Source organism: Monodelphis domestica (assembly GCF_027887165.1).
Source record: "Monodelphis domestica isolate mMonDom1 chromosome Y unlocalized genomic scaffold, mMonDom1.pri SUPER_Y_unloc_1, whole genome shotgun sequence".
Taxonomy (NCBI): domain Eukaryota; kingdom Metazoa; phylum Chordata; class Mammalia; order Didelphimorphia; family Didelphidae; genus Monodelphis; species Monodelphis domestica.
In genome coordinates, this window is record NW_026605000.1 from 457,028 (window position 1) to 482,595 (window position 25,568).

At 35.4% G+C, this 25,568-nt stretch overlaps 1 protein-coding gene across 3 annotated transcripts; it reads right to left on the reverse strand.

Annotated features, from left to right (window-relative positions):
• Nucleotides 1–499: 499 nt before the first annotated feature.
• Nucleotides 500–24,831, reverse strand: LOC130456240 (P2R1A-PPP2R2A-interacting phosphatase regulator 1-like). Of its 3 annotated transcripts, none has more exons than XM_056809925.1 (8): nucleotides 24,727–24,831; nucleotides 16,354–16,397; nucleotides 16,205–16,259; nucleotides 6,717–6,815; nucleotides 6,510–6,598; nucleotides 4,175–4,233; nucleotides 3,199–3,295; nucleotides 500–2,199 (listed from the first exon to the last, which is right to left on the reverse strand). In XM_056809925.1, the coding sequence occupies exons 1-8, from the start codon at nucleotides 24,814–24,816 to the stop codon at nucleotides 2,049–2,051; spliced, it is 684 nt and encodes a 227-aa protein (XP_056665903.1). In that variant the 5' UTR covers nucleotides 24,817–24,831; the 3' UTR covers nucleotides 500–2,048. The 3 variants fall into 3 exon arrangements, with proteins under 3 accessions (XP_056665903.1, XP_056665902.1, XP_056665904.1); XM_056809924.1 differs by having other exon boundaries at nucleotides 4,175–4,236; XM_056809926.1 differs by lacking the exons at nucleotides 500–2,199; nucleotides 4,175–4,233.
• Between the last annotated feature and the right edge of the window lie 737 nt (nucleotides 24,832–25,568).

Here is a 25,568-nt window from a genome sequence, read left to right on the forward strand (position 1 = left end):
TATATGCTCCCATATAAACAAACTGTCCCCTTCAGTATGCTTAAAGAGCAGGCATTATTGTGTTATTGGTATCTGAAACCTTAATTCCTCCCCAAAACTTGTATACACTTTCTGCTTAATAAATATTTATTAATTAGATAACTATCATTGTTGGAACTATTATTCTTTCATTTTAAATAAAATCTTTGTAGGGAGACAACATATCTTTGGATAAGAAGAGGGAGGGGATATAAAAACAAAGGATGTCAGTAGAATTTTTCTTTTGAAATGACAATTGTGGAGCAGCTGGTAGCTCAGTGGATTGAGAGCCAAGCCAAGATGTGAATTCCGGGGTTCAAATCTAGCCTCAGACACTACTAACTATGTGACCCCAGGCGCATCACTTCACCCCTATTGCTTAACCCTTACCGCCCTTCTGCCTTGGAACCAATACTTCCAAGACAGAAGGAAAGGGCTTAAAATAAACAAACAAATAAATAAAAATAAAAATGACAACTGATTTTCAAAACTCTTTTATTGGAATTTGAAAAGAAACCCATGAACATGACAAGCGAAATAAGACAAATTCATACCTGACTTTGTCCTTTACTTAATTATTTCAGGAGGGTCATGGAAGAGACATTTTAAATTATCTTTCCGGAAGACAAAAGAAAAATGAAATCATTTGATGCCAAGAAGTGGTAGCTTTAATTAAGTATGAGATGACAGCAAAAATACAAAACCATAGAATAAACAGTTTGTAAATGTGAAGTAACCTTTTGGTCAGAATATTAATCTGGAAAAAATTCCAAGAAAAGGATCCTTCTATTAAACATCCTTATGATCTTGATATCTAGGAACCTTAAATTTAATTTAAGTGAACAGACAACGACGTGGTGGCAAAATGCCACTTCAGTCACAATGCTGTGTTTTAAAATTATAACTGGTTGATAAAACTGAATTGAGAGAGTGGAAAATAAATGTTATGATGAAAACTCTTATATAGGATTAACTTAGTGAAGTTCTCGTCCCAAATCTTCATCAGCACAATCTTCAGTTTTTTGCCCTTTTATTTCTGTAAAATGTCTCATGGGATTTCAAAATTCTGCTGAGCTATTTGTGGTATAATAAAACATCTTAAATGTTTTAAAACTGTCATTTTTCTAGAGCTACTCTTTCCCTAATAGAAAAAAAAATCCTTGATAAATTTAAAAACAATAATAGATTGATTTTTAAGGTTAATTTTAAGATAAAAAAGTCAGAAATTGGCTTTTTAATATACAATGAAAATTCAAAGTTGTTCCAGGTATAGATAAATATTGGAATGGAATTACACCTTTTCTTTCCTTTTTTGTTAAGGAAGGTAGGCAGAATTACCTAGACTAATAAAATAATTATTTATTTAAAATGCCTATTAGGTAGAGCGTATGTAATTTGCAAAGCACGTGTTACAAACTGATGAAAGAGTACATTTTATCAGAATTAAATTTCCCTATATAGCTCTAGTCTAACAAGGGAGAAATGATAATATTTACAACATGTTAGCAATTTAAATTAGCAGTTAATATTTTAAATATGTATATTTCTAGCTTAACCATAAAAATCAAGATCTATCTTAAGAATTGTCATACTACTGCCTAATAAAAATTTCACTCTGCTTTAGTCTTTTACAAATATTAGGCATTCAATAAAATTTTGCTAAACTGAAATGAACTGGAAAAATTAGAATACAATAGTTTTCTTCACATGGAAACACAGATTTTTCTTTGATGGCTTTGGGAGTGTGAATTCTTATTGCACATCACTGAGGTTTGAAGAGGCTTAAGGAATTAATCATCTGATTCCTCTACTACTTTTCCAAATATGGCATCAGTTTTTACTTTTTTTTTTAAATAAAAAATGACTAGAGGCTTTCTATTATGTATCTGCATCTTTGGGAACTGTTAAATTCTTTAGAATTTTTTAAAAATGAGTAAAGTCAAAAAGGAAATAATTGAAAAATTTTTTAGACTTCTGTTCACTCCAATATGGTTTCTCTCATTTGGAAAATGTAAGTCTCCTATGGGTTTTCATTTAGATATGAGTTCATCTACTGACATAAATGAAGAGCTGGATTCAGAAGGAGATATGGGAGAGTCAGTGGTAGTAGTGACTTTAGCTGGTGAACTGCCAGAAGATTCTGCAGTAGGATTATTTCCATCAAAGGTATCTGAAGACAAACTGGAACAAATAAAGTCACAGAAAATTTGAAATGTGTAATGATTTACTCCACTAAAAATTCATATGTGATGAAAAAAATGTTAATGCAATTGTTTTTTTAAAAGCCTTTGCTATGAAAAGAGAAAAGAATTTCAACTTAAGTAAGAACTTGTTCCTGGGTGTTTTTTCAAGGCAAGGACATTTAGCAACTGATTTGTCTTTTCCTTTTCCAGCTCATTTTGCAGATAAGGAAACTAAGGCCAATAGGGTTAAGTACCTTGGCTAGGGTCACAAATGATGAACAGAATTTGGGAACCCTTTTGTTCCTCAAAGTAAAACCCCCTCACTTCACTGGTCACTCACTTCTACTTTGTTTAGTACTGGGATATTTAAGTGGTATGAGATTTTTCTAGGTTTTCATCTATATAAGTATAAAATGTATTCTACAGGAGAGGAGAGAAGATGGATATTTTTGTCTACTACTGCAAAGGAAAGTTTAAGAGTGGAGGTGTTGTCTGAGGAAGTCTGAAATAGCCTCTAAAGAATGTACACTGGAGGCAGTTGGGTAACTCCCAGGTTCAAATCTAGCTTCAGGTACTTCCCAGCTGTATGACCCTGGGGAAATCCCTTGACCCCCATTGCCTAGTTCTTACCACTCTTCTGCCTTGGAGCCAATCCACAGTAGTGATTCCAAGATGGAAGGAAAGGGTTTTAAAAAAAAATAATGTATGCTAAAACAAATTACACAAGAATAAAAGTTGGCCACCCACTTTGGACATTTATACTGTTTTTCTCTAATAGCATTCAGTTACCTGTTTGTATAAGAAGACATTTCAGATGGTGGAAGTAAGCCCAAAGACAAATGAAATTAAGACTATACTTAGTGTCAGAACTGATCTGGCATATTAGAAACCTGAAATTAAGTTTATTTAAAAATCCAAAGTAGGCTGCTTGCAAAAATGGCTAAGATTTTTGTGATTAACATCTAATCGATATGAAAAATTCAAAGGTAATACTCACCACACATTTAGCTCTGACAGATGTGTAACATCAGAATAAAGCATATTGGTTATGCCTTTAAAAAATCTCTTTGGCTGATCTTCAGTTTCCATTTCGCCTATGGAAGAGCAGTAGTAAAAAGTACTCCCAATCAGCTTGAAGAGGCTATAGTTTCTCCATTCATCCATCTAAAGTTATACATCACATAAGCTATCTATGTCATCTCTCTGCCTCATTATCTATCTTTATAAATGGAAACATGAGGCAGTAAAGGGAAAAAAATTAAATGAACTTTGGTGAAGTCCTCAATTATATCACATTATTCACAGAGCACTTAAAGTTACAAATAGAAACCAACAGATGGAAAATAGAAAAAAGATGAAAAATCTTTTAAAATACACCTCCTCTGAGGAAAAAAAAATATCCTGGGATTGTAACAACAGTCTCTGATACAGTGTATGAGGAAGTAAATGGGGTGATAAAATGAAACGAAAACAAAGATGAGAATAGATGAATTAGAACAGGTATATAAAGAAATATTCATACTGAAGGATGGTTTGATTCCCAAGACAGCAGAAAGGGGGAACCATAGTAAAGAGGAAACAAAGAAACAAAATGAATCAATTACCCACCACAACAAAGGCAAAATATTATTCAAAAATTCACTTAACTTGCTGTCCAACACTTTTTTGTTAAAACTTCTGAGTGCTAGGGACAGATTTACAAAAATTTAACACTAACTATAAGAAGCTAACCCTCTTAGAGAAAAAATATAATATCTAATATAATACAGAAGAGGAGTGAGGCATAGTAGACAGGGTAGAGGACAGGATAGATATGAAGTGGTCAAGAGATAAGGAAGAGAGGAGAGTACAGATGAACAACAGGAGTCTGGAACTGCAAGGCAGGGGGAGAGATGGAATTGACAACAGGCTGATAATGTAATTGTAAGTACACTTTACAATTGTATTTTGAAGTTCAGGTGTACATACTGTACCTTTTCTTTTCACTGCTCCAAGTATACCTGGTCTAATACAGTTGATGGGACTATGGCTTCTGCTAGAATTATATATATATATATATATATATATATATATATATGTATATATATATATATATACATACACACATATATAAAATAATGATTAATTAACAGTAACAAAAAGCACAATTATTAAGACAAGGAAGACAAAAGCATAACAATTAAAAGGATTTTTAGTTCTAAGATCAATGGCTAATCATAATCACATAATTATGCTTCATATAATCCATTGACCATCTTTCACTTAAAAAAAGAAAGTTATCCCAATGTTCTGAATCTTAAAACAGAACCATATGGTTTTTAGGATGTTTTATATTGCTTTATACTTAATTACTAAGTAAAAGGAACTATGTAGCATATGGCTGATGAGAAATCATTAACTGGACTATAAAAAAACATGAACATTTGAGTCTAACAGACATTTTATTAAGCACTCAACCTGTGCTTGGGTTGGAATTCATGAAGTACACCACACCAGGCAACAGGGATTATATCCACAATCACAACAATGTAGGTTTCCTTCTCTAGGAGGATAGATTGCAACCCATCCATTACATCTCATCATCAGTGAAACACAGGCTGTCTATCATTTCTCAGTCTCATCTTTAATGATTTATGCAATTATTCTTAATTCCACCTGTCATCTATTTTTCACTATTTTCATAATAATGAATTCTAAACCTGTCAGGTTCTTAGCTTTTTCAGTTTTCATGACCTCATCTTTTCATTTTACATTAGTTGTTCAAGAAAGTATCACACCTTAGTTTTATCATCTTTTAAAAATACTCCACTTCAGTTTTAAGCCTCAAAATTTGTTACAGTTATGACTAACCCATCCAGACACCTTGATCCAGAGAGCCTAATATTGGGAAAGGAATCCAGGGAGGTTAAGAAGACAGAAAGGTCCCACACATTTTCAAATTACCTGTAGTGAAAAAGAACTGGAAACCCAGCTGATGTTCAATACTTGGGAATTGCTAAACATGAATTTATTGGGGAATAGTTGGATGAACTGATGGAAGATGGAAGCCTTAGAACCAATACATAGAATTGATTATGAGAGAAGTTTAAGGGTTTGAAAAAGAGAGAGAGAGAGCTGAAAGGAACTAAGGACCTACCAGTAACAGGGTATTCAATATATTTGCTCACTTGGCTTATGTATCAGGGAATAGAAGATAATCAGCAAAAGGTTACAGGAAAACAAATGTTATCAATCAAAATAATTTTTAAAGGAGCACTAAATCTTGTTCACCAGTTTTAAAGCTCTTCATCACCTCTGCCTGCTTTTCACTGGTGACTGACTCTCTCTGTCTCTGTCTGTCTCTCCTCTATCTCTCCTCTCTCTCTCTCTTCCCCTCCCCTATCTCTCTCTCTCTCCCCCCCTCGTCATTTCTCTCTCTTGAATTTCCTGACTTCTTTCAAGTCTTAGCTAAAAGAGCATCCTTAATACTAATACTTTCCTTTGGGGATCACTGCCAAGTTCCCGCAAAGTTGTTTGCATAAAGATTATGAGCTCCGTAAAGGCTACTAAGTAGAAATTATCTCCTTTTCCAAAATCTTTCTGTCTCAATTCAACAAAATACAAAAGTGAAAAATGACAATGTGTAAAATGCTCAGTGTAATCTTTGAGGATGCGATCCCTAGTCACTTCTCACTTTTGTATTTTATTGAATTGAAACAGATTCTGGAAAAGCAGATCTCTTGTACTTTTAGGAGGAAAAAAGAGAGAGGGCAGAAGGGTAGACTGGAGAAGAAACTGGACTTTGAAAGAAGGGCAAAAATTTAATAAATAATAAATATATGTGGAAGTTTAGGAGATTCCAAGTGGATAAGTAATTCTTCATATTAGACTAGTAAAAGTCATTCAAAGAGCTTATTATATAAATTATTTTTTGAATTTTGAAGAACACAAAATTATATAACAAAATTTTTTTTTCAGATCTACTTACTTCGTTTTTTCAAAATAACCCATTAAAGTCTTTCTTCAACAAGTCATTACAGAATGGAGATGAACCAATTCTACAAAGCTCTGAAACTTGCAGTAGATTTACCAAGTTTAACAAAGCTCTCAGGTCTTGCAATGGAAAAGTATGCTTTTAGGGTTAGGGTACTTAACACCAAAAGGCTTCAGCAGAGTGAGTACCCAGTGAATTTTTGGGATCATGGCAATTCAGAAATTAAAATTGCATTTTCAAATGCATGAAGGCATTTCAATTTGTATTCCTAAAAGGAAGGTCCTCACAATTAAGAAGTCAAAGAATTTATAACCAAGGAATATACATGTACTTACGTTGTAAATCGTCTTGTTGGACTGGGAATAGGGCTTGGAGGAAATCCACTGCTACTCACAAAACTTTGCAATGATGGCGAGAAACATTGCTTAAAAAAAAGTTTAAGGAAGAGAAACAATGCTTTCTTATTTTGAAATATACTGTAATAAAAGAAAACTACCAGAAAGGTTCAGAAATTGTTTAAAACTTTTGTTTCCTTGGCTTACCTTCCCAATTCCCCTGGTGGGTGAAGGTGCTGGGGAAACTGGAACAAAATTAGCTTCAATTAGCTTCAGAAAGGATGATTTCTCAGCATCACTATCATTCTTAAAAAAAAACACAAAACACAAAGAAACCATTACAACATTTCAGATGATCAATTAATTTAGACCCAAGATATTTGAAGGGCAAAGTGATTTGGAATCAGAAGCCTAACCCACTATTATAGTTCTTATACATATTCCTTATAAACTTCACTTATAAACTGTTTTCTCATACAAAAAGGAGGGCTTTAAGCTAAATGATCTTAAAAATATGATCCATAATGAATATTAAGTCCTTGAGGAATTCAACTTTGGGGAAAAAATATTTCTTGGCATTACTACTTTCATAAGAGTTTTTGTTTTGAGAACAATATTAAAGAATCAGAAAAGCCAACTCGCCAAAAGTTAACATGGTTCCACAACTCTAGTGCTTAAAACAGTGTCAGATACATAATAAACTCTTTCTTTTCTTCCTCAAGTTTTTTGTTTTTTAAACATAGGCATTGTCATTTGAATTAGTCTTATGATGGTGTCCAGGTAAAGTCCCACTCCTCTTCCAAAGACCAATCCCAATCTCAAGAAATTCTTGGGAAGATTGTAAAAATCCTTCTTATCCATGTTGGGGGAGTACAGAAGGAAAGGGAACGAGTCATTATGACTCTGACAATTTGTTTTTTAACAGAGAGAACAAGAATAAAGGCAAAAGATGGAAAAAAGTTCTTGTTAAAATAAAAGTACATGTAGTACAGGTACACTGTAAAGAATAGGAGTTTGATGTTCCTGTGAGCTGGAAAATCCACATCAAAATTTTTTGTTTTAGTGTCCTTTTTGCTAACTTTAAATTTGTACTTATTTTAGCTTTTTTTTTAAATTGTGTATATTATGGTGTTAAAAGAGAAAATATGTTGATAGCACATAACACGATATACATATTTTATGCATTTCTGAGTTTCTAAACTTTTTGTGTGATGTCTATTGGCTGCCTCATGTCCTCTGCAGTTGCTGCAAAGCTCCTTAAGTTCTCATTTGACAACCCATAACATACTGAAATCATGATGGCAAAAATTGTGATGTGGAAGAGATATGTATATATGTTTATATATGTGTACAGGTGCCAAGATATCTGATAAAGTTGTTTTTTAAGTATATCTTATTCCTTTTAGAATTGTATGTACCAGGCTGTCTCTACTCTTTTAACATGGTATTTTTGAAATCTCATGTTAATTCAATTGCAGCACCTTGATCCTCAAATTCTTTCTTTCTGGTTGTTTCCTGAATTTTTCCTTTCACAAGAAAGCTTTTAATCTTACGTAAGGCATCCCTGAGGAATTTATAAGATGGAATTCCTTTCAGGAGGAATTCAGTTGGATGCTTGTATTTTCATTTTCCATGTGGTGATTCTAAATATCTGGGCACTTTTGCTTTTCTTATGTTTTACTGACATATAACATATAGGCTATTTAGGAGTGGAGGAGTAGGTCGTCACTTTCAGGTAATCCAGTGATTTCTTTTCCCAATTCTCCCTCTACTCCTTTCATATCATTTATGAGACTATTTTGTTTTTATAGTATTTTATTTGATCATTTCCAAGCATTATTCATTAAAGACAAAGATCATTTTTTCCTCCCCTCCAACCCCCCCATAGCCGACGCGTGACTCCACTGGGTATCACATGTGTTCTTGATTCGAACCCATTGTCATGTTGTTAATGTTTGCATTAGAGTGTTCGTTTAGAGTCTCTTCTCTGTCATGTCCCCTCAACCGCTATAGTCAGGCAGTTGCTTTTCCTCGGTGTTTCTACTCCCACAGCTTGACTTCTGCTTATGAATAGTGTTTTTTCTCCCAGAAAATTATTCCTTTAACACAATAGTATTCCATCACCAACATATACCACAATTTGTTCAGCCATTCCCCAATTGATGGGCATCCCCTCGTTTTCTAATTTTTGGCCACCACAAAGAGCGCAACTATGAATATTTTTGTACAAGTCTTTTTGTCCATTATCTCTTTGGGGTACAGACCCAGCAGTGCTATGGCTGGATCAAAGGGCAGACAGTCTTTTATAGCCCTTTGGGCATTTCGGCATCCAAATTGCCCTCCAGAATGGTTGGATCAGTTCACAACTCCACCAGCAATGAATTAATGTCCCTACTTTGCCACATCCCCTCCAGCATTCATTACTTTCCTTTGCTGTCATGTTAGCCAATCCGCTAGGTGTGAGGTGATACCTCAGAGTTGTTTTGATTTGCATCTCACTGATTATAAGAGTTTTAGAATACTTCTTCATGTGCTTATTAATAGTTTTGTTTTCTTTATCTGAGAACTGCCTATCCATGTCCCTTGCCCATTTATCAATTGGAGAATGGCTTGATTTTTTGTACAACTGATTTAGCTCTTTATAAATTTGAGTAATTAAACCTTTGTCAGAGGTTTCTATGAAGATTTTTTCCCAATTTGTTGTTTCCCTTCTGAATTTAGTTACATTGCTTTTGTTTGTACAAAAGCTTTTTAGTTTGATGTAGTCAACATTATTTATTTTAAGTTTTGTGATTCTCTCTATGTCTTGCTTGGTTTTAAAGTCTTTCCCCTCCCAAAGGTCTGACATGTATACTATTCTGTGTTTACCCAATTTACTTATGGTTTCCTTCTTTATGTTTAAGTCATTCACCCATTTTGAATTTATCTCGGTGTAGGGTGTGAGGTGTTGATCAATTCCTAATCTCTCCCACACTGTCTTCCAAATTTCCCAGCAGTTTTTATCAAATAGTGGATTTCTGTCCCAAAAGCTGGGATCTTTGGGTTTATCGTATACTGTCTTGCTGAGGTCGCTTGCCCCCAGTCTATTCCATTGATCCTCCTTTCTGTCTCTTAGCCAGTAGCAAATTGTTTTGATGACAGCTGCTTTGTAATATAGTTTAAAGTCTGGGACTGCAAGGCCCCCATCATTTGTGGTTTTGTTTTTCATTATTTCCCTGGATATCCTTGATCTTTTGTTATTCCAAATGAACTTTGTTATGGTTTTACTAAATCAGTAAAGAAATTTTTTGGGAGTTCCATGGGTATGGCACTAAATAGATGAATAAGTTTGGGTGGGAGGGTCATTTTTATTATATTGGCTCGTCCTATCCATGAGCAGTTAATGTTTTCCCAATTGCTCAAGTTTAGTTTTAGTTGTGTGGCGAGTGTTTTGTAGCTGTGTTCATATAGTTCCTGTGTTTGTCTCTGGAGGTAGATTCCTAGGTATTTTATTTTGTCTCAGGTGATTTTGAATGGGATTTCTCTTTCTAGTTTTTGCTGCTGAGCTGTGTTGGAGATATATAGAAAAGCTGATGATTTATGTGGGTTTATTTTGTATCCTGCAACTTTTCTAAAGTTGTTGATTATTTCAATTAGCTTTTTGGTTGAATCTCTAGGATACTTTAAGTAGACCATCATGTCATCTGCAAAGAGCGATAATTTGGTCTTCTCCTTGCCTATTTTGATGCCTTCAATTCCTTTATCTTCTCTAATTGCTACTGCTAGTGTTTCTAGTACAATGTCAAATAGTAGAGGTGATAATGGGCATCCTTGTTTCCCTCGTGATCTTATCTTATGCATCTAGTTGATCCCCATTGCAGATGATATTAGCTGATGGTTTTAGATATATACTGTTCATTATTTTTCGGAACGACCACTCTATTCCTATACTTCCTAGTGTTTTTAAGAGGAATGGGTGTTGTATTTTATCAAAGGCTTTTTCTGCATCTATTGAGATAATCACGTGGTTCTTGTTGGTTTGCTTGTTGATGTGGTCAATGATGTGGATAGTTTTCCTAATGTTGAACCAGCCCTGCATCCCTGGTATAAATCCTACTTGATCATGGTGGATGACCCTTCTAATCACTTGCTGGAGTCTTTTTGCTAGTATCCTATTTAAGATTTTTGCATCTATATTCATTAGGGAGATTGGCCTATAGTTTTCTTTCTCCGTTTTTGACCTGCCTGGTTTTGGAATCAGTATCATGTTTGTGTCATGAAAGGAGTTTGGTAGAACTCCCTCTTTGCTCATTATGTCAAATAGTTTGTCTAGTATTGGGATTCACTGTTCTCTGAATGTTTGATAGAATTCACTGGTGAATCCACGAGGCCCTGGGGATTTTTTCTTAGGAAGTTCTTTGATAGCTTGTTGGATTTCATTTTCTGACATGGGATTATTTAAGAATTCCATTTCTTCTTCTGTTAGTCTAGGCAGTTTGTATTTTTGTATATATTCATCCGTATCACCTAAATTGGTATACTTATTGCCATGTAATTGGGCAAAGTAATTTTTAATGATTGCCTTAATTTCCTCTTCATCGGAGGTGATGTCCCCCTTTTCATCTTTGATGCTGTTAATTTGCTTTTCTTCCTTCCTTTTTTAAATTAGACTGACCAGTACTTTATCTATTTTGTTTGTTTTTTTTCAAAGTACCAGCTTCTTGTCTTGTTTATTAGCTCAATGGTTCTATCACTTTTGATTTTATTAATTTCTCCCTTAATTTTTAGGATTTCTAGTTTGGTTTTCTGCTGGGGGTTTTTAATTTGATCGCTTTCAAGTTTTTTTATTTCCATTTCCAATTGATTGATCTTTGCTCTCCCTAGTTTGTTAATATATGCACTCAGGAATATGAATTTACCTCTGATTACCACTTTGGCTGCATCCCAAAAGGTTTGAAAGGATATCTCGCCATTGTCATTTTCCTCAATGAAATTATTAATTGTTTCTATGATTTCTTCTCTAACTAAACGATCTTGGAGTATCATATTGTTTAATTTCCAATTAGGTTTTGATTTGGTTTTCCATGTACCATTACTGATCATTATTTTTATTGCCTTGTGATCTGAAAAGACTGCATTTATTATTTCTGCTTTTCTGCATTTGTGTGCCATGTTTCTGTGACCTAATGTATGGTCAATCTTTGTGAATGTGCCATGTGGTGCTGAGAAGAAGGTGTATTCCTTTTTATTCCTATTTATTTTTCTCCATATGTCTATTAATTCTAATTTTTCTAAGATTTCATTCACTTCTTTTACCTCTTTCTTATTTATTTTTTGATTTATCTAAATTTGATAATCGTTGGTTCAAGTCTCCCACTAATATGGTTTTACTGTCTATTTCTTCCTTCAATTCTCCTACTTTCTCCATTAGAAATTTGGGTGCTATATTATTTGGTGCATATATGTTGATTAGTGATATTTCCTCATTATCTAAAGTCCCTTTTAACAAAATATAATTACCTTCCCTATCCCCTTTGATCAGGTCTATTTTTGCTTTGGCTTTATCAGATATCATGATTACCACTCCTGCCTTCTTTCTATCAGTTGAGGCCCAGAAGGTCTTACTCCATCCTTTAATTCTGACCTTGTGGGTGTCTACCCGCCTCATGTGTGTTTCTTGAAGACAATATATGGTAGGGTTTTGGATTCTAATCCATTCTGCTATTCGTCTTTGTTTTATGGGTGAGTTCATCCCATTCACGTTCAAAGTTATGACTGTCACTTGTGGACTCCCTGGCATTTTGATATCCTTCCCTAATTCTAACCTTTCTTCTTCAGCTCTACCTTTTAGTCCAGTGATTTACTTTAAATCAGCCCCCCTTGTACTTCCCTTTCCACCCACCTCCCTTCTTCTTCCCTCCCTTATTTTCCCCTGTAGTCTTTTAACACCCCCCCCTTCTCCCTGCCTTGTACTGCTTCCCTCCCCACCAGTCTGTTTTTTACCCTTCTACTCCCCTATAGGGTACAAATCTATTCTCTTCCCCAATGGATTGGATTGTTCTTCCCTCTTTGGGTCAGTTTCAAAGTACATAAGAGTTGAGTATTTCCTATCTCCAACCTCTTTACCCTTCCAGTGTATCGATGTTCTCCCCCCTCCCGCCATGAGCTTCTTTGTGACATATAAATTTACCCCCATTTGTTTCTTTTCCCATTTCTTTTAGTCATAACCTCTTTTCTTTTTTAGCTTTAGTCATATGTATATATGTCCTTTCATCCTATACAGTTTGTCACTGTTCCCTCTGAGTGTAGTTCTTCTAGCTGCTTAGGTGATAGCAACAGTTTTTAAGAGTTGCCAATGATCTCTTTTCTTATAGGGATACATATCATTTTAACTTATTGAGTCTCTTAAAAAAATTTTGTTGTTGTTGTTGTTTTTCCCCCCTCTTTTTTAATTACCTTTTGATGATTCTCTTGAGTTCTGTGGTTGGACTTCGAATTTTCTGTTCAGGTCCGGTCTTTTATTTATGAATGCTTGGAACTGTTCTGTTGTGTTGAATGACCATACTTTCCCCTGTAAGAATATAGTCAGTTTTGATGGGTATTTTATTCTTGGCTGTAGGCCTAATTCCCTTGCTTTCCAGAATATCGTATTCCATGCCTTTCGTTCCTTCAGTGTGGATGCAGCCAGATCCTGTGTTAACCTCACCATGTTTCTATGGTTATCTGAATGGCTTCTTCTTGGAAGCTTGTAATACCTCTTCTTTCATCTGATTGTTTTTGAATTTGGCTATAACATTTCTTGGTGTTGTCAGTTGGGGATTAAATACAGGGGGTGATCTGTGGATTCTTTCAATCTCCACTTTCCCCTCTTGTTCTAGGATCTCGGGACAGTTTTCCTGGATAATTTCCTCTAGTATTATGTCCAGGCTTTTTCTTTTGTCGTGGTCTTCTGGTAGTCCAATTATTCTTAAATTGTCTCTTCTTGAACGATTTTCTAAATCGTCTGTTTTGTGAATGAGATGCTTCACATTTTCCTCAATTTTTTCATTCTTTTTGTTTTGTTTTATAGTGTCCTGCGGCCTTGTGAGGTCACTTGATTCTAGTTGTTTTACTCTGGTTTTTAAAGATTGGATTTCATCTCTGGCTTTTTGGTTGTCTTTTTCCTTCTGATCTGATTTTCTTTGAAGATCGTCTTTCATCTCCTTTGCCTCATCTTTCATCTCCTTTGCCTCATTTTCCAGCTGGATGATTTTGGGTTTCAGGACACTATTTTCTTGTTTTAGTTCAAGTGCCTCTGTTTCCAGATGACTTATCTTAATTTTTAAGTTCTTTTCCCAATTGTCTTCAGCCTCTCTTAGTTGTGTTTTGAGTTCTTCCACAGCCTGTATCCAGTTCGCTGGGATTTCTGGTTTATCGTTTGCTGATCTCTCCCCCTCTGTTCCATTTGGTGAGTAGTAGTTGTCTACTGTAGTTTATTTCTTCTGTTTCTGTTGTTTGTTCAAATTCACCCCTTCTTTCCTCCCCGTATTTGTCTGTGCTCTTGTTCCTCTCATTTTGTTTTTGTTTTTTGGGGACTTCTATCAGTCTCCCCTCTTGGAGCTTTAACAGAGGATCTCTTGGTGTAATCTCTGAGGGAGGGTTGTTGGGGGTTTGAGCTTTCCTGTCCTCTGGAGGCTTTTGATTGGCTTAAAGTCCAGCAGTCAATGAGGATGGATGGGGAGCCTGGGCTTCCCTGTGTTTTTGAGACTTTTGATGGGATTGAGTTCAGCTTAGTTGGGCTGGGTTTACTCTGAGTTTTAAACTTCCTGGACAGCTGGAGCAGATATGGAGGATCTCCAAAGCTCTGGCCAGGCTGCCAGGTCTATGCTCCTTCTAGTCTGCCATCTTGACTTCGCCTCTAGGTTTCTGTTTTTTCAGAGGACCCTGCTCTCTAAGGGGGGAGATGCGTGGCCTCTCTGGGCTCTGAGGGCTCCTGATGGGATTAGGTTCACCTGGTTTGGGCTGGATGAGCCCTGATGCAAAAAGCCTCCTCTTCCACAATCTGTGTTGACTGCCTGAAGACTGGCCCGGGTTGTTTTCAAGGTAAGCCCTTCACTGGTCCTGAAGTTTTTGTTCTTTCAGAATCAGAACCTCTGAGGGCTCCTGATGGGATTAGGTTCAGGTGGTGTGGGCTGAGTGATCCCTGAGCCAAAAAAAGGCAGAGAAAAAAAAAGCAGCAACCTCCTCTTCCACAGTCTGTGTTGAATGCCCAGAAACTGGCCCGGGTTTCTTTCAAGGTAAGCTCTTTGGAGCAACCCCTTTGCCAGCCATGAGTTTTCTGTCCTTTCAGTAGCTCTGAGGGCTCCTCCCTTGAGACTCAGATGGAAGGACCCAGCCAGGGGGCTACAGGCTTCCCCGTTCTCTCTATGTTTCCCTGCCGTCTGTGTTGGGCGCCCTGGAGACTGGCTCAGGTTGCTTTCAAGGTGAGTCCTCAGAGCCCTGAGGTTCCCGCTGCTGCTGTGGGCTCAGCACTCTGGGTTGGGGGGGATGGGTCCTGGGACCTTCTTTCTGTCTACCCCTTAGATCCGAGTGATCTAGGGTTCTGGCTTTTGGGGTGCGGTACCTTTTGATCCAGGTCCAGGAGGAGGTTTCCCCAGGTCTATCCTGTTGTTCAGCTTGAATTTCGGTGGCCTAGGAGCACTCTGTTTGCAATCGGTAAGGAAGGGTTTCCGAGGTCTGAACTTTTGCTGCTTCTATGCCGCCATCTTGACCGGAAGTCCCCACTGAACTGGACAATAGCTGTAGCCACACCAAGATGCCAGAAAGCCCAGCATGCTGCCACTAGCCACCTCTCTGCCACCAAAGGTACTCGAGACTATTTTATTTTTGTAAATATTCATCCATTATCACCTAGATTGCCATATTGGGCAAAATAGTTTTTAATTAATTTCCTCTTCATTAGAGGTAAGGTCTCCCTTTTCATTTTGGACACTGTCAATTTGGTTTTCTTCTTTCCTTTTTTTTTTTATTAGATTGACCAGTACTTTGCCTATTTTATTTGTTTTTTCAAAGTACTGGTTTCTAGTATAAAACTATTTAAAACAATCTTTTGCTTCTAACATTTCTATATGTATAAGCTTTGCTTTAATTTGTGGCTTTGCCTGTAGATAGCTTTAAGTCATTCTCTTTCCCATCATTTTCATATTAGCTCCACAGCAGAGACACAGGCTGGAAGACTTTGTGCATTGGTGTAATAGTACCTTGACTTGATCCTTAGACTTTTGGTTTCCTAACGTTGACCTGGCATGGAAAAATGATTCACTATTGTTTTGTTTGGGATTTTTAGTTAGGACTTTGTATTCCTAACTTTTGTTATTGTTGTAATAATTGAGTGGGGAGAATGTATTGACTGTATTTCTTCCCTATTTTGGCCGATCCTCCAAAATTACCTATCTGATTCTTCGACTACACCTTTTAACTGTTGGTCACCATTTCTTAATGCAGAGCCTCTCTAGGATTTCATGACAATGAAATTCATACATAGATCCATACACACATACATATATATGCAAACATACACACATACACATATATATATTTTATTTCATATATATATTGTGTATGTGTGTATGTGTAAACTATATATATATAGTTTATATATCTAGTTTGGTAGTGTTTTATGCAAGACAAGTAGATTTCAATTGAAGATACATGTTAAAAAAATTTAATTACTTTACCAGATTCAGACTTTCTTCCCAAGACTGACTGATCTGCATTGCAGTTTGCACCTCTCTATAAACACAAGAGAATTGATTGGTGATTTATGGAATTTTTTTCTTGGTAAGAAAATAATAATCATTATAACACTTTAAAATGTTATACCTACCTTTCGTGTACAGTTTCTCTGTTTATCAAGTCCATTCCTTCTTCCTGGAAAATCAATAAAATTTAACTTATTATGGTCTTAAACAACCTTATTTAATTTAAATGTAATCTTATTTTCAATTTATTATTACTGTATTACAATGTACAAATAAAATTTAAATTTTTCTGAACAAAGTGGATCAGGATTTGGGTTAGTATCATGCAAAACTTATTTCTATATAACAAAACTCTGAAACAAAATTATGAATAAACAAATGTGAGAAACAGTATGCTTTGATCTGCATGCTGACTCCCAGGGTTCTTTCTCTGGGGCTGGAGTGGATCCTTGGCCATAAATCCTTCATATTGTTCTGGATCATTTTATTGCTGAGAATACCTAAAGCTTTCGCAGTTGGATTATATTGTTTTATTGTGTACAACATTCTCCTGGTTCAACTTATTTCACTCTGTTGGTCGTATAAGTTTTTCCAGTTTTTTTCTGAAAGCATCCTGCTTATCATTTCTTAAAGAACAAAAGTATCTCATCACCAACATGTACCACAATTTGTTCAGCCATTCCCTAACTGAGGGACATACCTTTAATGTCCAATTCTTTGCCAGCACAAAAAGAGCTGCTATAAATCTTTTTGAACAAGCAAGCAAGTCTTTTTCTTTTTTGATCTCTTGGGGATACAGACCAAGTAGTGGTATTACTGAATCAAAGGGATTGCTCTTTGGGCATTTGAACAAAGAATCCTTATTTCATCTATAAAAGGCATAATACATGTCTAAAATACTTCAACATATAAGGGATTCAGGAATTATTTAGATAATAGATATTTCATTGCCAAAACAAAGATGAATCAATCATGTTTTTCTGATATTCACAGAACTCTTTTAACTATGTTTATCCTATGGGCTTCTATAAAAAGAAAAAAATTCCTTGTATGTTGTCTCTTTCTGTAGCACACTTAGTACATAATAGGGACTCAGTTATTCACACATATACCCTAATTAATCTAGTGCCAGGTGTAATGCTTTACAATGGCTATTTAAGTGCTGGTGGGAGGAAGGTTATGAGAACTTTGGAGGTGATATTTGATTCTGGAGATGATAGGGAGCCAATGGAATTTATTGTTAGGGAGTAGGAAATAATGACATGGTCAGACCCGTATGTTAGGAAGATCACTTTGACAGCTGAGTGGAGGGTAGTAAGATAGAGTGAGGAGTCCAAGTGACACCAAAGAGCTGAGCTTGGGTGACTGGGGAAGATGGTCATGCCCTCAACCATAAAAAAGAAGTTGGAAAGAGATGTTTAATGACAAAGAATAATTTACCCAGCAAAAGAGAGGGTTAAAATGAGTCATTCTTATGAAAAAAATCAGTTGAGTAGAAACTTAATGTCTCTTTGTTTTAATTTCTTCAGCATAAATTTAGGATAACAACAGCACTCAGTACCTTCTTCTCAAGGTAACTGTGAGAATGAAATAAGATATTTGTAAAAGCCCTTAGCAGTATATAAATGCTTATTCCCTTTCCCTTTCCCTTCATCTTTTTCTTCTGTAAGAGCCTTTCAGATACTTGAACTGGTTTCTTCTTTCCAAGATAAACATTTCTAGATCCTCATACAGCATGAACATGTAGAAGGCCCTTCACCAGCTTGGTTACCCTTCTCTAGACATTTTCCAGCTTATAAATTAATTCCTCTTACTGTAGTATTTAGAATTAAAAACATATATCTAGAAGAGGTCTAAGAAGAATATGGTAGTGTGTTGTATTTCTGGAAAATCAGTGCTAAAATCAGTGTTTTAATTAAATAGTTCACTTTAATTTCTAGATTTTTTTTGTTGTAACTGCTTTTTATCTATGCTTTTCTGTCTTATGGTTGCAAAGCTATTTTTTTGTATTCAAATGCTAAACTTAATATTTAGTCTATTGATTTTTACTTTGTCAGATATAGTTCAGTGTTCTGCCCTATGAAGATCCTGTTGGATCTTAATGCTGGTGTGTGAGTTTTGTGTCATCTACAGATATATGAGAACACCAATTATGCTTTGATTTTTGATTTAAGTTTCTGATAAAAAATATTAAACAGGAAAGGCTCAAGTAAATATTTCTGAGATATTTTATCATAGGATTTCCTGCAAAACTGATTAGTGTGAACTACTGACAACTATTTTTTTAATCTAGCAATTAATAACAATGAAAGTTACCACTTATGTGCCACTTACTGGTTGCAAAATACCATGTGTCTATATAGAGTGAATGAGATTCAGTGTATAATTCTCATAGTAATTGGCTTGTTGTAATCCCAATTTTAAGATTCCATAATATTACTATTTATTTGAGTAGAGCTGCCTCATTTCCCCCCCTAAAATTTTTCATTTTTTTGATCTATTTTCAAAAGCCTTGAGAAGAGTTTATCTGTATCCTGGAAAAAAAGCCAAACTATAAGATAAGCTGAAGGAGGGAAAGTACAGTGAGTTTCAAAAGTATCATTATGTTCCCAGCCTGGGAATCCAATGATAGTCATGGGTTTTTCTTGATCATGGAGGTCTTTCGGGGTACATAATGTTGAAAATCATGTGCTTAAGACTGTAAACAACACAGCCCCCCTTTCTGTGGGACTGGATAAAGGGGAGGAGGGGAATCTTGTATTAGGATTATTACAAAGGTTTGAAGTTGTATCTAGAAGAAGAGAGGACATTTTTGCGAGGAGTAAGCCACTTGTGTGTGAGCAGAATCCCCACCCCCCAATGCTTTCTTCAAATAAAGCAGCTTTTCTTAGCCAGCATCTTATCAAGTCTCCTGCTGCTCATTAGAATGATTTCTAGGGGTGAAAGCATGCCCCCCAATTCCATTCCACACATAGGTATGTTTATGAATTCACAATTTCATTTGACTATCACAACAACCTATGTTATTAATATTCTCACATTTTATAGATGAAAAAAATGAGGCTTAGAGGTCAAGTGACATGACCAGGATGTCAAAAGTAGTCCGAAATAAGTTTTAACACATATCTTCCTGACTTCAAGTCCAGGCCTCTTCCTCATCAATTTTCTTTTTTGCCTATTAATTGTTTCTCTTTAATCTTCTGTACTGAATCCTCGTCCTGATCATATTCATCTTTTATCCCTTCTTCCCTTCCTAATCAAAATTCTAGAAGATGATCCTTAAAAAATTATAGTCTTAAATTCTCATCTGGCTTCTGACCTCATTACATACTGATTCTTCTCCTTACAAAATTTTGCATAATTTTTACTTATCATATATGATGCTCTCTTGGTCAAAAGAGTTATTTGTTGAAGTCTAATTTTTTCACATTCCCTCCAACATTTATCATTTTTCTTTTCTGTCATATTAGCCAGTCTGATAGGTGTGAGGTACGTACTTCAGCTATTTTAATTTTTAATTCTCTTAGTAATGATTTGAAACATTTTTTCACCTGATCAAAGATAGTTTTAATTCTTTCTTCTGAGAATTGCCTGTTAACATCTTTTGACCATCTGTCAATTAGAGAATGGTTCACATTCTTATCATTTTGACTCAGTTCTATATATATCTAAGAAACCAGGCTTTTGTCACAGACACCTGCTAGAGAATTTCCCCTTAATTTGCTGTTTCCTTTCTAATCTTGGGTTTTATTTGTGCAAAACCTTTTAAATTTAGTGTATTCAGTATAACTCTTAATGTTTTTAGAATAAATTCTTTCCTTATCCCTAGCACAACCATTTTGTGCTCCCCTTATTTGTCTGTGTATCATCCTTTATTTCTAAATCATGTATCAATTTTGATTATATTCTGATATATGATGTGAGGGTCTAGTTTCTATCATACTGTTGGTTTCCAGTCTTCTCAGCAGTTTTGTTGAATAGTGAGTTTTTTCCCCAAAATCTAAAATCTCTGGGTCTGTCAAGAATGAAGGAATGATCATCAATTTACTATTGCATCTTGACACCTATTCCATCGTTTCTTAGCTAGTAGCAGTTTGTTTTGATGGTTGTTGCTTTACTATAGTTTAAGATCTGGTACAATCACCATTCCCCCCACCCCCCACTAATTTTCTTGATATTCTTGGTCTTTTGATTTTCCAACAAATTCTACTGTTTCCCCCCTAGCTCTATGAGATAATTTTTTTGGTAGTTTGATTGGCATGGCACTGAATGGGTAAATTAATTTAGGTAAAATTGTCATTTGTTGGTTTACCCTTGAGCAATGAATGTTTTTCCAATTGTTTCAATAGGCATCTTCTTTTCTCTTCATATGTCCTTTCTTGCCAACGTAATCAGATTTCACGTTTTTAATTATGTATAATCTTTCTTTTAAACTTTTAAAATGTCTTTTTTTAGTCAATTTAGAATATTATTCTTTGGTTACAAGAATCATGTTCTTTCCCTCCCTCCCCTCCTCCCAACCCTCCCATAGCCGATGTGCAATTCCACTTGTGTCCTTGATCAGAACCTATTTCTATGCTGTTGTATGCACTACGATATTCATTTAGAGTCTACATTCCCAGTCATATCCCCTCGATCCATAGATTTAAGCAGTTGGTTTTCTTCTGTGTTTCTACTGTGGAAGAGAGAAATTATAAGAAAATGCATGCAAAGGACAGAAGCTGGAGATGGGTCATCTGTCAGTCAAACGAAGATTCCATTTGGAATGTGCCTGGGAAACAGTTGGAGGCAAGAGCCAACTGCCATTGGGGAATGGCTGAACAAAGTGTTATATATGTTGGTGATGGAATACTATTGTGCTCAAAGGAATAATAAAGTGGAGGAATTCCATGGAGACTGGAACAACCTCCAGGAAGTGATGCAGAGGGAAAAGAGGGGAGCAGAACCAGGGAAACATTATACACAGAGACTGATACATTGTAGCACAATCGAATGTAACTGCTTTGCTATTAGCAGTAATGCAATGACCCAGGACAATCCTGAGGGAATTAGGAGAAAGAATGTATCCACATTCAGAGAAAGAACTGTGGGAGCAGAAATGCTTTAGAAAAATATGTGATTGATCATGTAGCTCAATAGGGATGTGATTATGGTATGATGTTAAAGGATTACTCTACTGCAGATATGAATAACATGCAAATAGGCTTTGAACAATGATAAATAGATAACCCAGTGGAACTGGCTTATCAGTTCCAGAGGGAGGATTGTGAATCTTGTAACCTTGGAAAAATGTTCTAAAAAAAAATAGTAATGAGACATTGGGGGAAAAAGAGAAGGTTATGTTGACTTGGTGACTCATTGTTCCTAGCCCTGCTAAGTAGGTTTTAGGGGAGGCTTTGCTATTTGCAACTATTCAGATTACATGTTCCTTGTTATTAACATAGTCTGACTGATAAATTGTAATGTACTTGCTACCCTGGGGAAGAAATGAGATGCAAGGGCCCAAACTCTTCTGCTGATGTTGAGCTATATGATCAATCAGCTTGAGAACATTTTGCTACCTTGATATATTCATAATAAATTTCTTTTGGTACTCTTTGTTTAAGTTTTGTCTTGTTAAATCAGGGTAAAAGCTCAAAGCATTTTCCTTTCAATAGTTTCCCTCAGGGCACTGTCCTGGGCTATCTTCTGTTTTGCAATTCCAACTGCTTTCAGATATTTCAATGTCCAGTAGACATTTTATACTAAACATGTTCAAAATCTCTTCCCAAATTTTCTACTTACTTTCTCTAATTACTGTCAAGAACATTACTATCTTTTTTAACTTCCATTATTATTTTTCATTCCTTATATTTTTTCTTGCTTCCCATTTCCAAGCTATTGACAAAGTAAGTTATTTTCATCTCTGCAACATTGATTGAAAATGCTCTTTGATCTCTCCCCTGACACTGTCTAGTGTAAGCCCTTATCAACTCATACTTGGACTACTGCAACATACAACCTGTTGATAGGTTTGCTTGTCTCAAGTTTCTCTCCATTCCCCACTAAGGCACTAAAGTATTTTTTTTCCAAAGTAACCTTTCTGGGGAAGCTGGGTAGCTCAGTGGATGGAGAGCCAGGCCTAAAGACAGTAGGTCCTAGGTTCTCAGACACTTCCCAGCTGTGTGACCCTGGGCAAGTCACTTAACCCCCATTGCCTAGCCCTTACCACTCTTCTGCCTTGGAGCCAATCCACAGTATTGATTCCAAATGGAAGGTAAGAGTTAAAAAAAAAAAGTTACCTTTCCTTTGACTGTGCTAATTAATGACTTTTCTCTCTCTTTTTTTTGAGACTGTTGGATTCATCCAGGTGATATCCATTAAAGTGAGTAATACTAAAGGATCTGTTCCGTAACACTTTCTTCCAAAGGGAAATGCTTCTCCTCTCCTCTCTGATATTTCATTTGGTGAGATCCCTGATAAGAATATTCATCATTCTTTGCTTCCTCCTCCTAGGAAATAGTTCCATGAAAGGCTACTGAACCTATTATAAAATAAAATCTAACTAATATTTATGTAGCACTTATGTGCCACTGTACGGTAAGGTAGGTGCTATTTTAATACATATTTTATAAACAAATTGAGGTCAGTGATTAAGAGTGGCTCAGGGTCAGATAGCTAGTAAGTGTCATAAATCAAATCTGCATTCAAGTTTTCTTGACTCCAGGTCTGGTGCTTTTTAATCCTTTGTGCCTGCTATAATTTCTGCTGGGAGCCAACAAAAGTCAAAGTGAGATATTTTTCCAGTCTAAAATAATATAAAGAGTTTGGCAGAAGAGGTCTGTGACAGAGGTGGGGGTCCAACCAGAAATATATACTTTGAAAGCACCAGCCAATGGAGTGGTTACAAAAGTAGCAGTAGCTTCAGGAGGTCTTAGGCCAGTGGACCAGATGAAGATCAGATAACTGATCAGAAAGAGATTACAGAGGACTCTTATTAAGACCTGGTTCTATCTGGGAATTGGATTACCCATTTGAAATTCTAAAAAGGAATCCTTTTGGTTACAAAGGAATATAGGCCTTAGTCATTAGTGTTTGTAGTTGCAAGGGACTCTCGGACCATTTCTTGGGTAAAGACCAGAATAAGAAAGTAGTTAACACACTACTTCCATGATCAGCTGTCTTTCTTCATTTGAAAGAGACCCAATGACATCATGGGGTGATAACTTGTGTGTGATTTGGTTTTCAGTGATGCAGAGATGAACAAAATGGTCAGGTTCACTGTCTTCTAAAATCATCCAAGTTCAATGACCAGACAAAGTTGGGACAACTGGTTGATGTCCTATGGTTTAGTGGATGTCCTTAGCCTCTTTTATGCCTTCCAAATTCTAAGTGAGCCACTGGTGCTTGCTTCAGCAGCTGTCATGGCCACTGGAACAAAATGATCTTCTGCTTGGGGAAGTTCTTCACCTGCTTGGAGTAGCCACAGGTGAGAGTCGAGTTCCAGGTGGACACTACAGGTGAAGGAGCAACCTTGGAAGCGGCTCTACAAGTCCTCGTGGTAGTCCTCCCTGAACTCCCCCCGGATCACACTACCTTGAAAGCATCAAAAAAATGCAGACACCCAGAACTTATTCTGAAAACAGCAGCATGAAAAAGTTTGAAGCTTGGGGTTTGTTTGTTTGTTTTTTCTTTTTCCATCTCTAACACTGATACATAAGCTTGTTTAATTTTAAACATATTTTTAAATAAAGCAAAAAAAATGATGATCATGATAAAGTTTATTTAGAAAGGGAAAAGTATTATATCCTTTACGTTTGATACGTTTCACATATATTCAATATAAAGTAGCAATTATGAGAATTTTTTGTTGTTGCTGTAATGAAGTTTACTAGTTTTTTATGTTTTATATAGACTCAGTAAATATAGTAACTCAGTGAATAGACTGCTGGTTCTGGAATTAAGAAGACCTATGGGATGTATTCACTTAACCTTTTTTACCTATAACAGAGGTATTGGGAAATTCAAGTAAGTTACTATATGCAAAGTTAAAGCATAAAATGCTACCAATTCTTATTTTTAAAAGATATTCAATTTTACTAATTGTCTATGACAATTTTCCATATAAATTTTTTAAAGTTATAAGATTCAAATTGTCTCTCTCCCTCATTTCCAAGAGATGGCAAGTAATTTAGATCTCAGTTATACATGCATTATCATGCAAAATACATTTCCCCATTGCTCATTTTTATAAGAGACACAAGAAACTAAAATCCCCAAACTAAAACCCACATAAACCAATGTGAAAAATACTCTGTTTTCATCTGCATTCCACCTCCAATGGTTCTTTGGATGTGGACAGCATTCTTTGACATGTAATAAATATATCTGAGAACTGTTGTTCTTTATGCATTAAAAAAAAAAAGAAACTTTCCCTCTTTGTAGGCATTTAAAATTAAATAGTAGAATTTAAAAGCTCAATCTGCATTGTTGGCAAATAACTTTCAAATGATCCTTACCAGTTTAATTTGATGAAGACGACTATTAGAAATACGAATAGGAGATGATGGCAGTAACTGTAAAACAAAAGAGCAAAATTTAAATTTCATAGTACTTGAGTACTAATATTCCCATAATATTTAAAATAAATGACATTAGTAGACTTTTGAATATATTATATCTTTTATGAGCCTCCAATAACATTCTTCTTTGATGCATTATTGTGCTTTGAGCTACTAGAGATGGACACAGACTATAATTTCTGGTAGGCAAAAGTTACAAAGATTTCAAATACTACAACCTTAATGTGTGTTGTCCAACAACCAGCCTATTTAAATTTAAAGAATTATTACTAAAGGACTGGCTATCAATTAACAGAAATATCAACTAATAGGAGAATTTTATATTCATGACAACTCATACATGTCTATTTAAAATGTGTCAGAGAAATTAAGCTCCACTGTTTTAGATCACTGACTAAAATATAAAGAAACAAAAGATGAAGAAATGTTATGCTGATCATTATGAAAATCCTTTACTATTTTTATTAAAATTACTCTCTTTCATCCTTCAAATTAAAATCTGGTGAATATTCCATCAATCACAAACATTGCTTCTGAAATACTCACACACATTATAAAAACAAACTTAAATATAATAATAGAACATAACTATAGTAGTAAAATTTTAAAAAGATAAACTCAAAAGTTTTATTACTACTAAAGATACTAAACGGCAAATTTCTACTATTTGTATTAGCTTATGGTCAGGAAATATTAGTGTTATATATTCTTCCTGCTTGAAGAAAAACTGGCTGTCAAATGATCATATTTTAAAGTCAAAATAAAAATATGGCTAACCA

Bases quoted from the DNA above. Each gene is read 5' to 3' on its own strand.
- LOC130456240 (XM_056809924.1), bottom strand. From the start codon at position 24,816: ATGAAATTTAAATTTTGCTCTTTTGTTTTACAGTTACTGCCATCATCT. The intron at 16,260-16,353 runs GTAGGTATAACA...TTGTGTTTATAG, and splicing joins AGAGAAACTGTACACGAAAG to AGAGGTGCAAACTGCAATGC. The intron at 6,816-16,204 runs GTAAAGTAATTA...TTTTTTTTTAAG, and splicing joins GGGAAGAAAGTCTGAATCTG to AATGATAGTGATGCTGAGAA.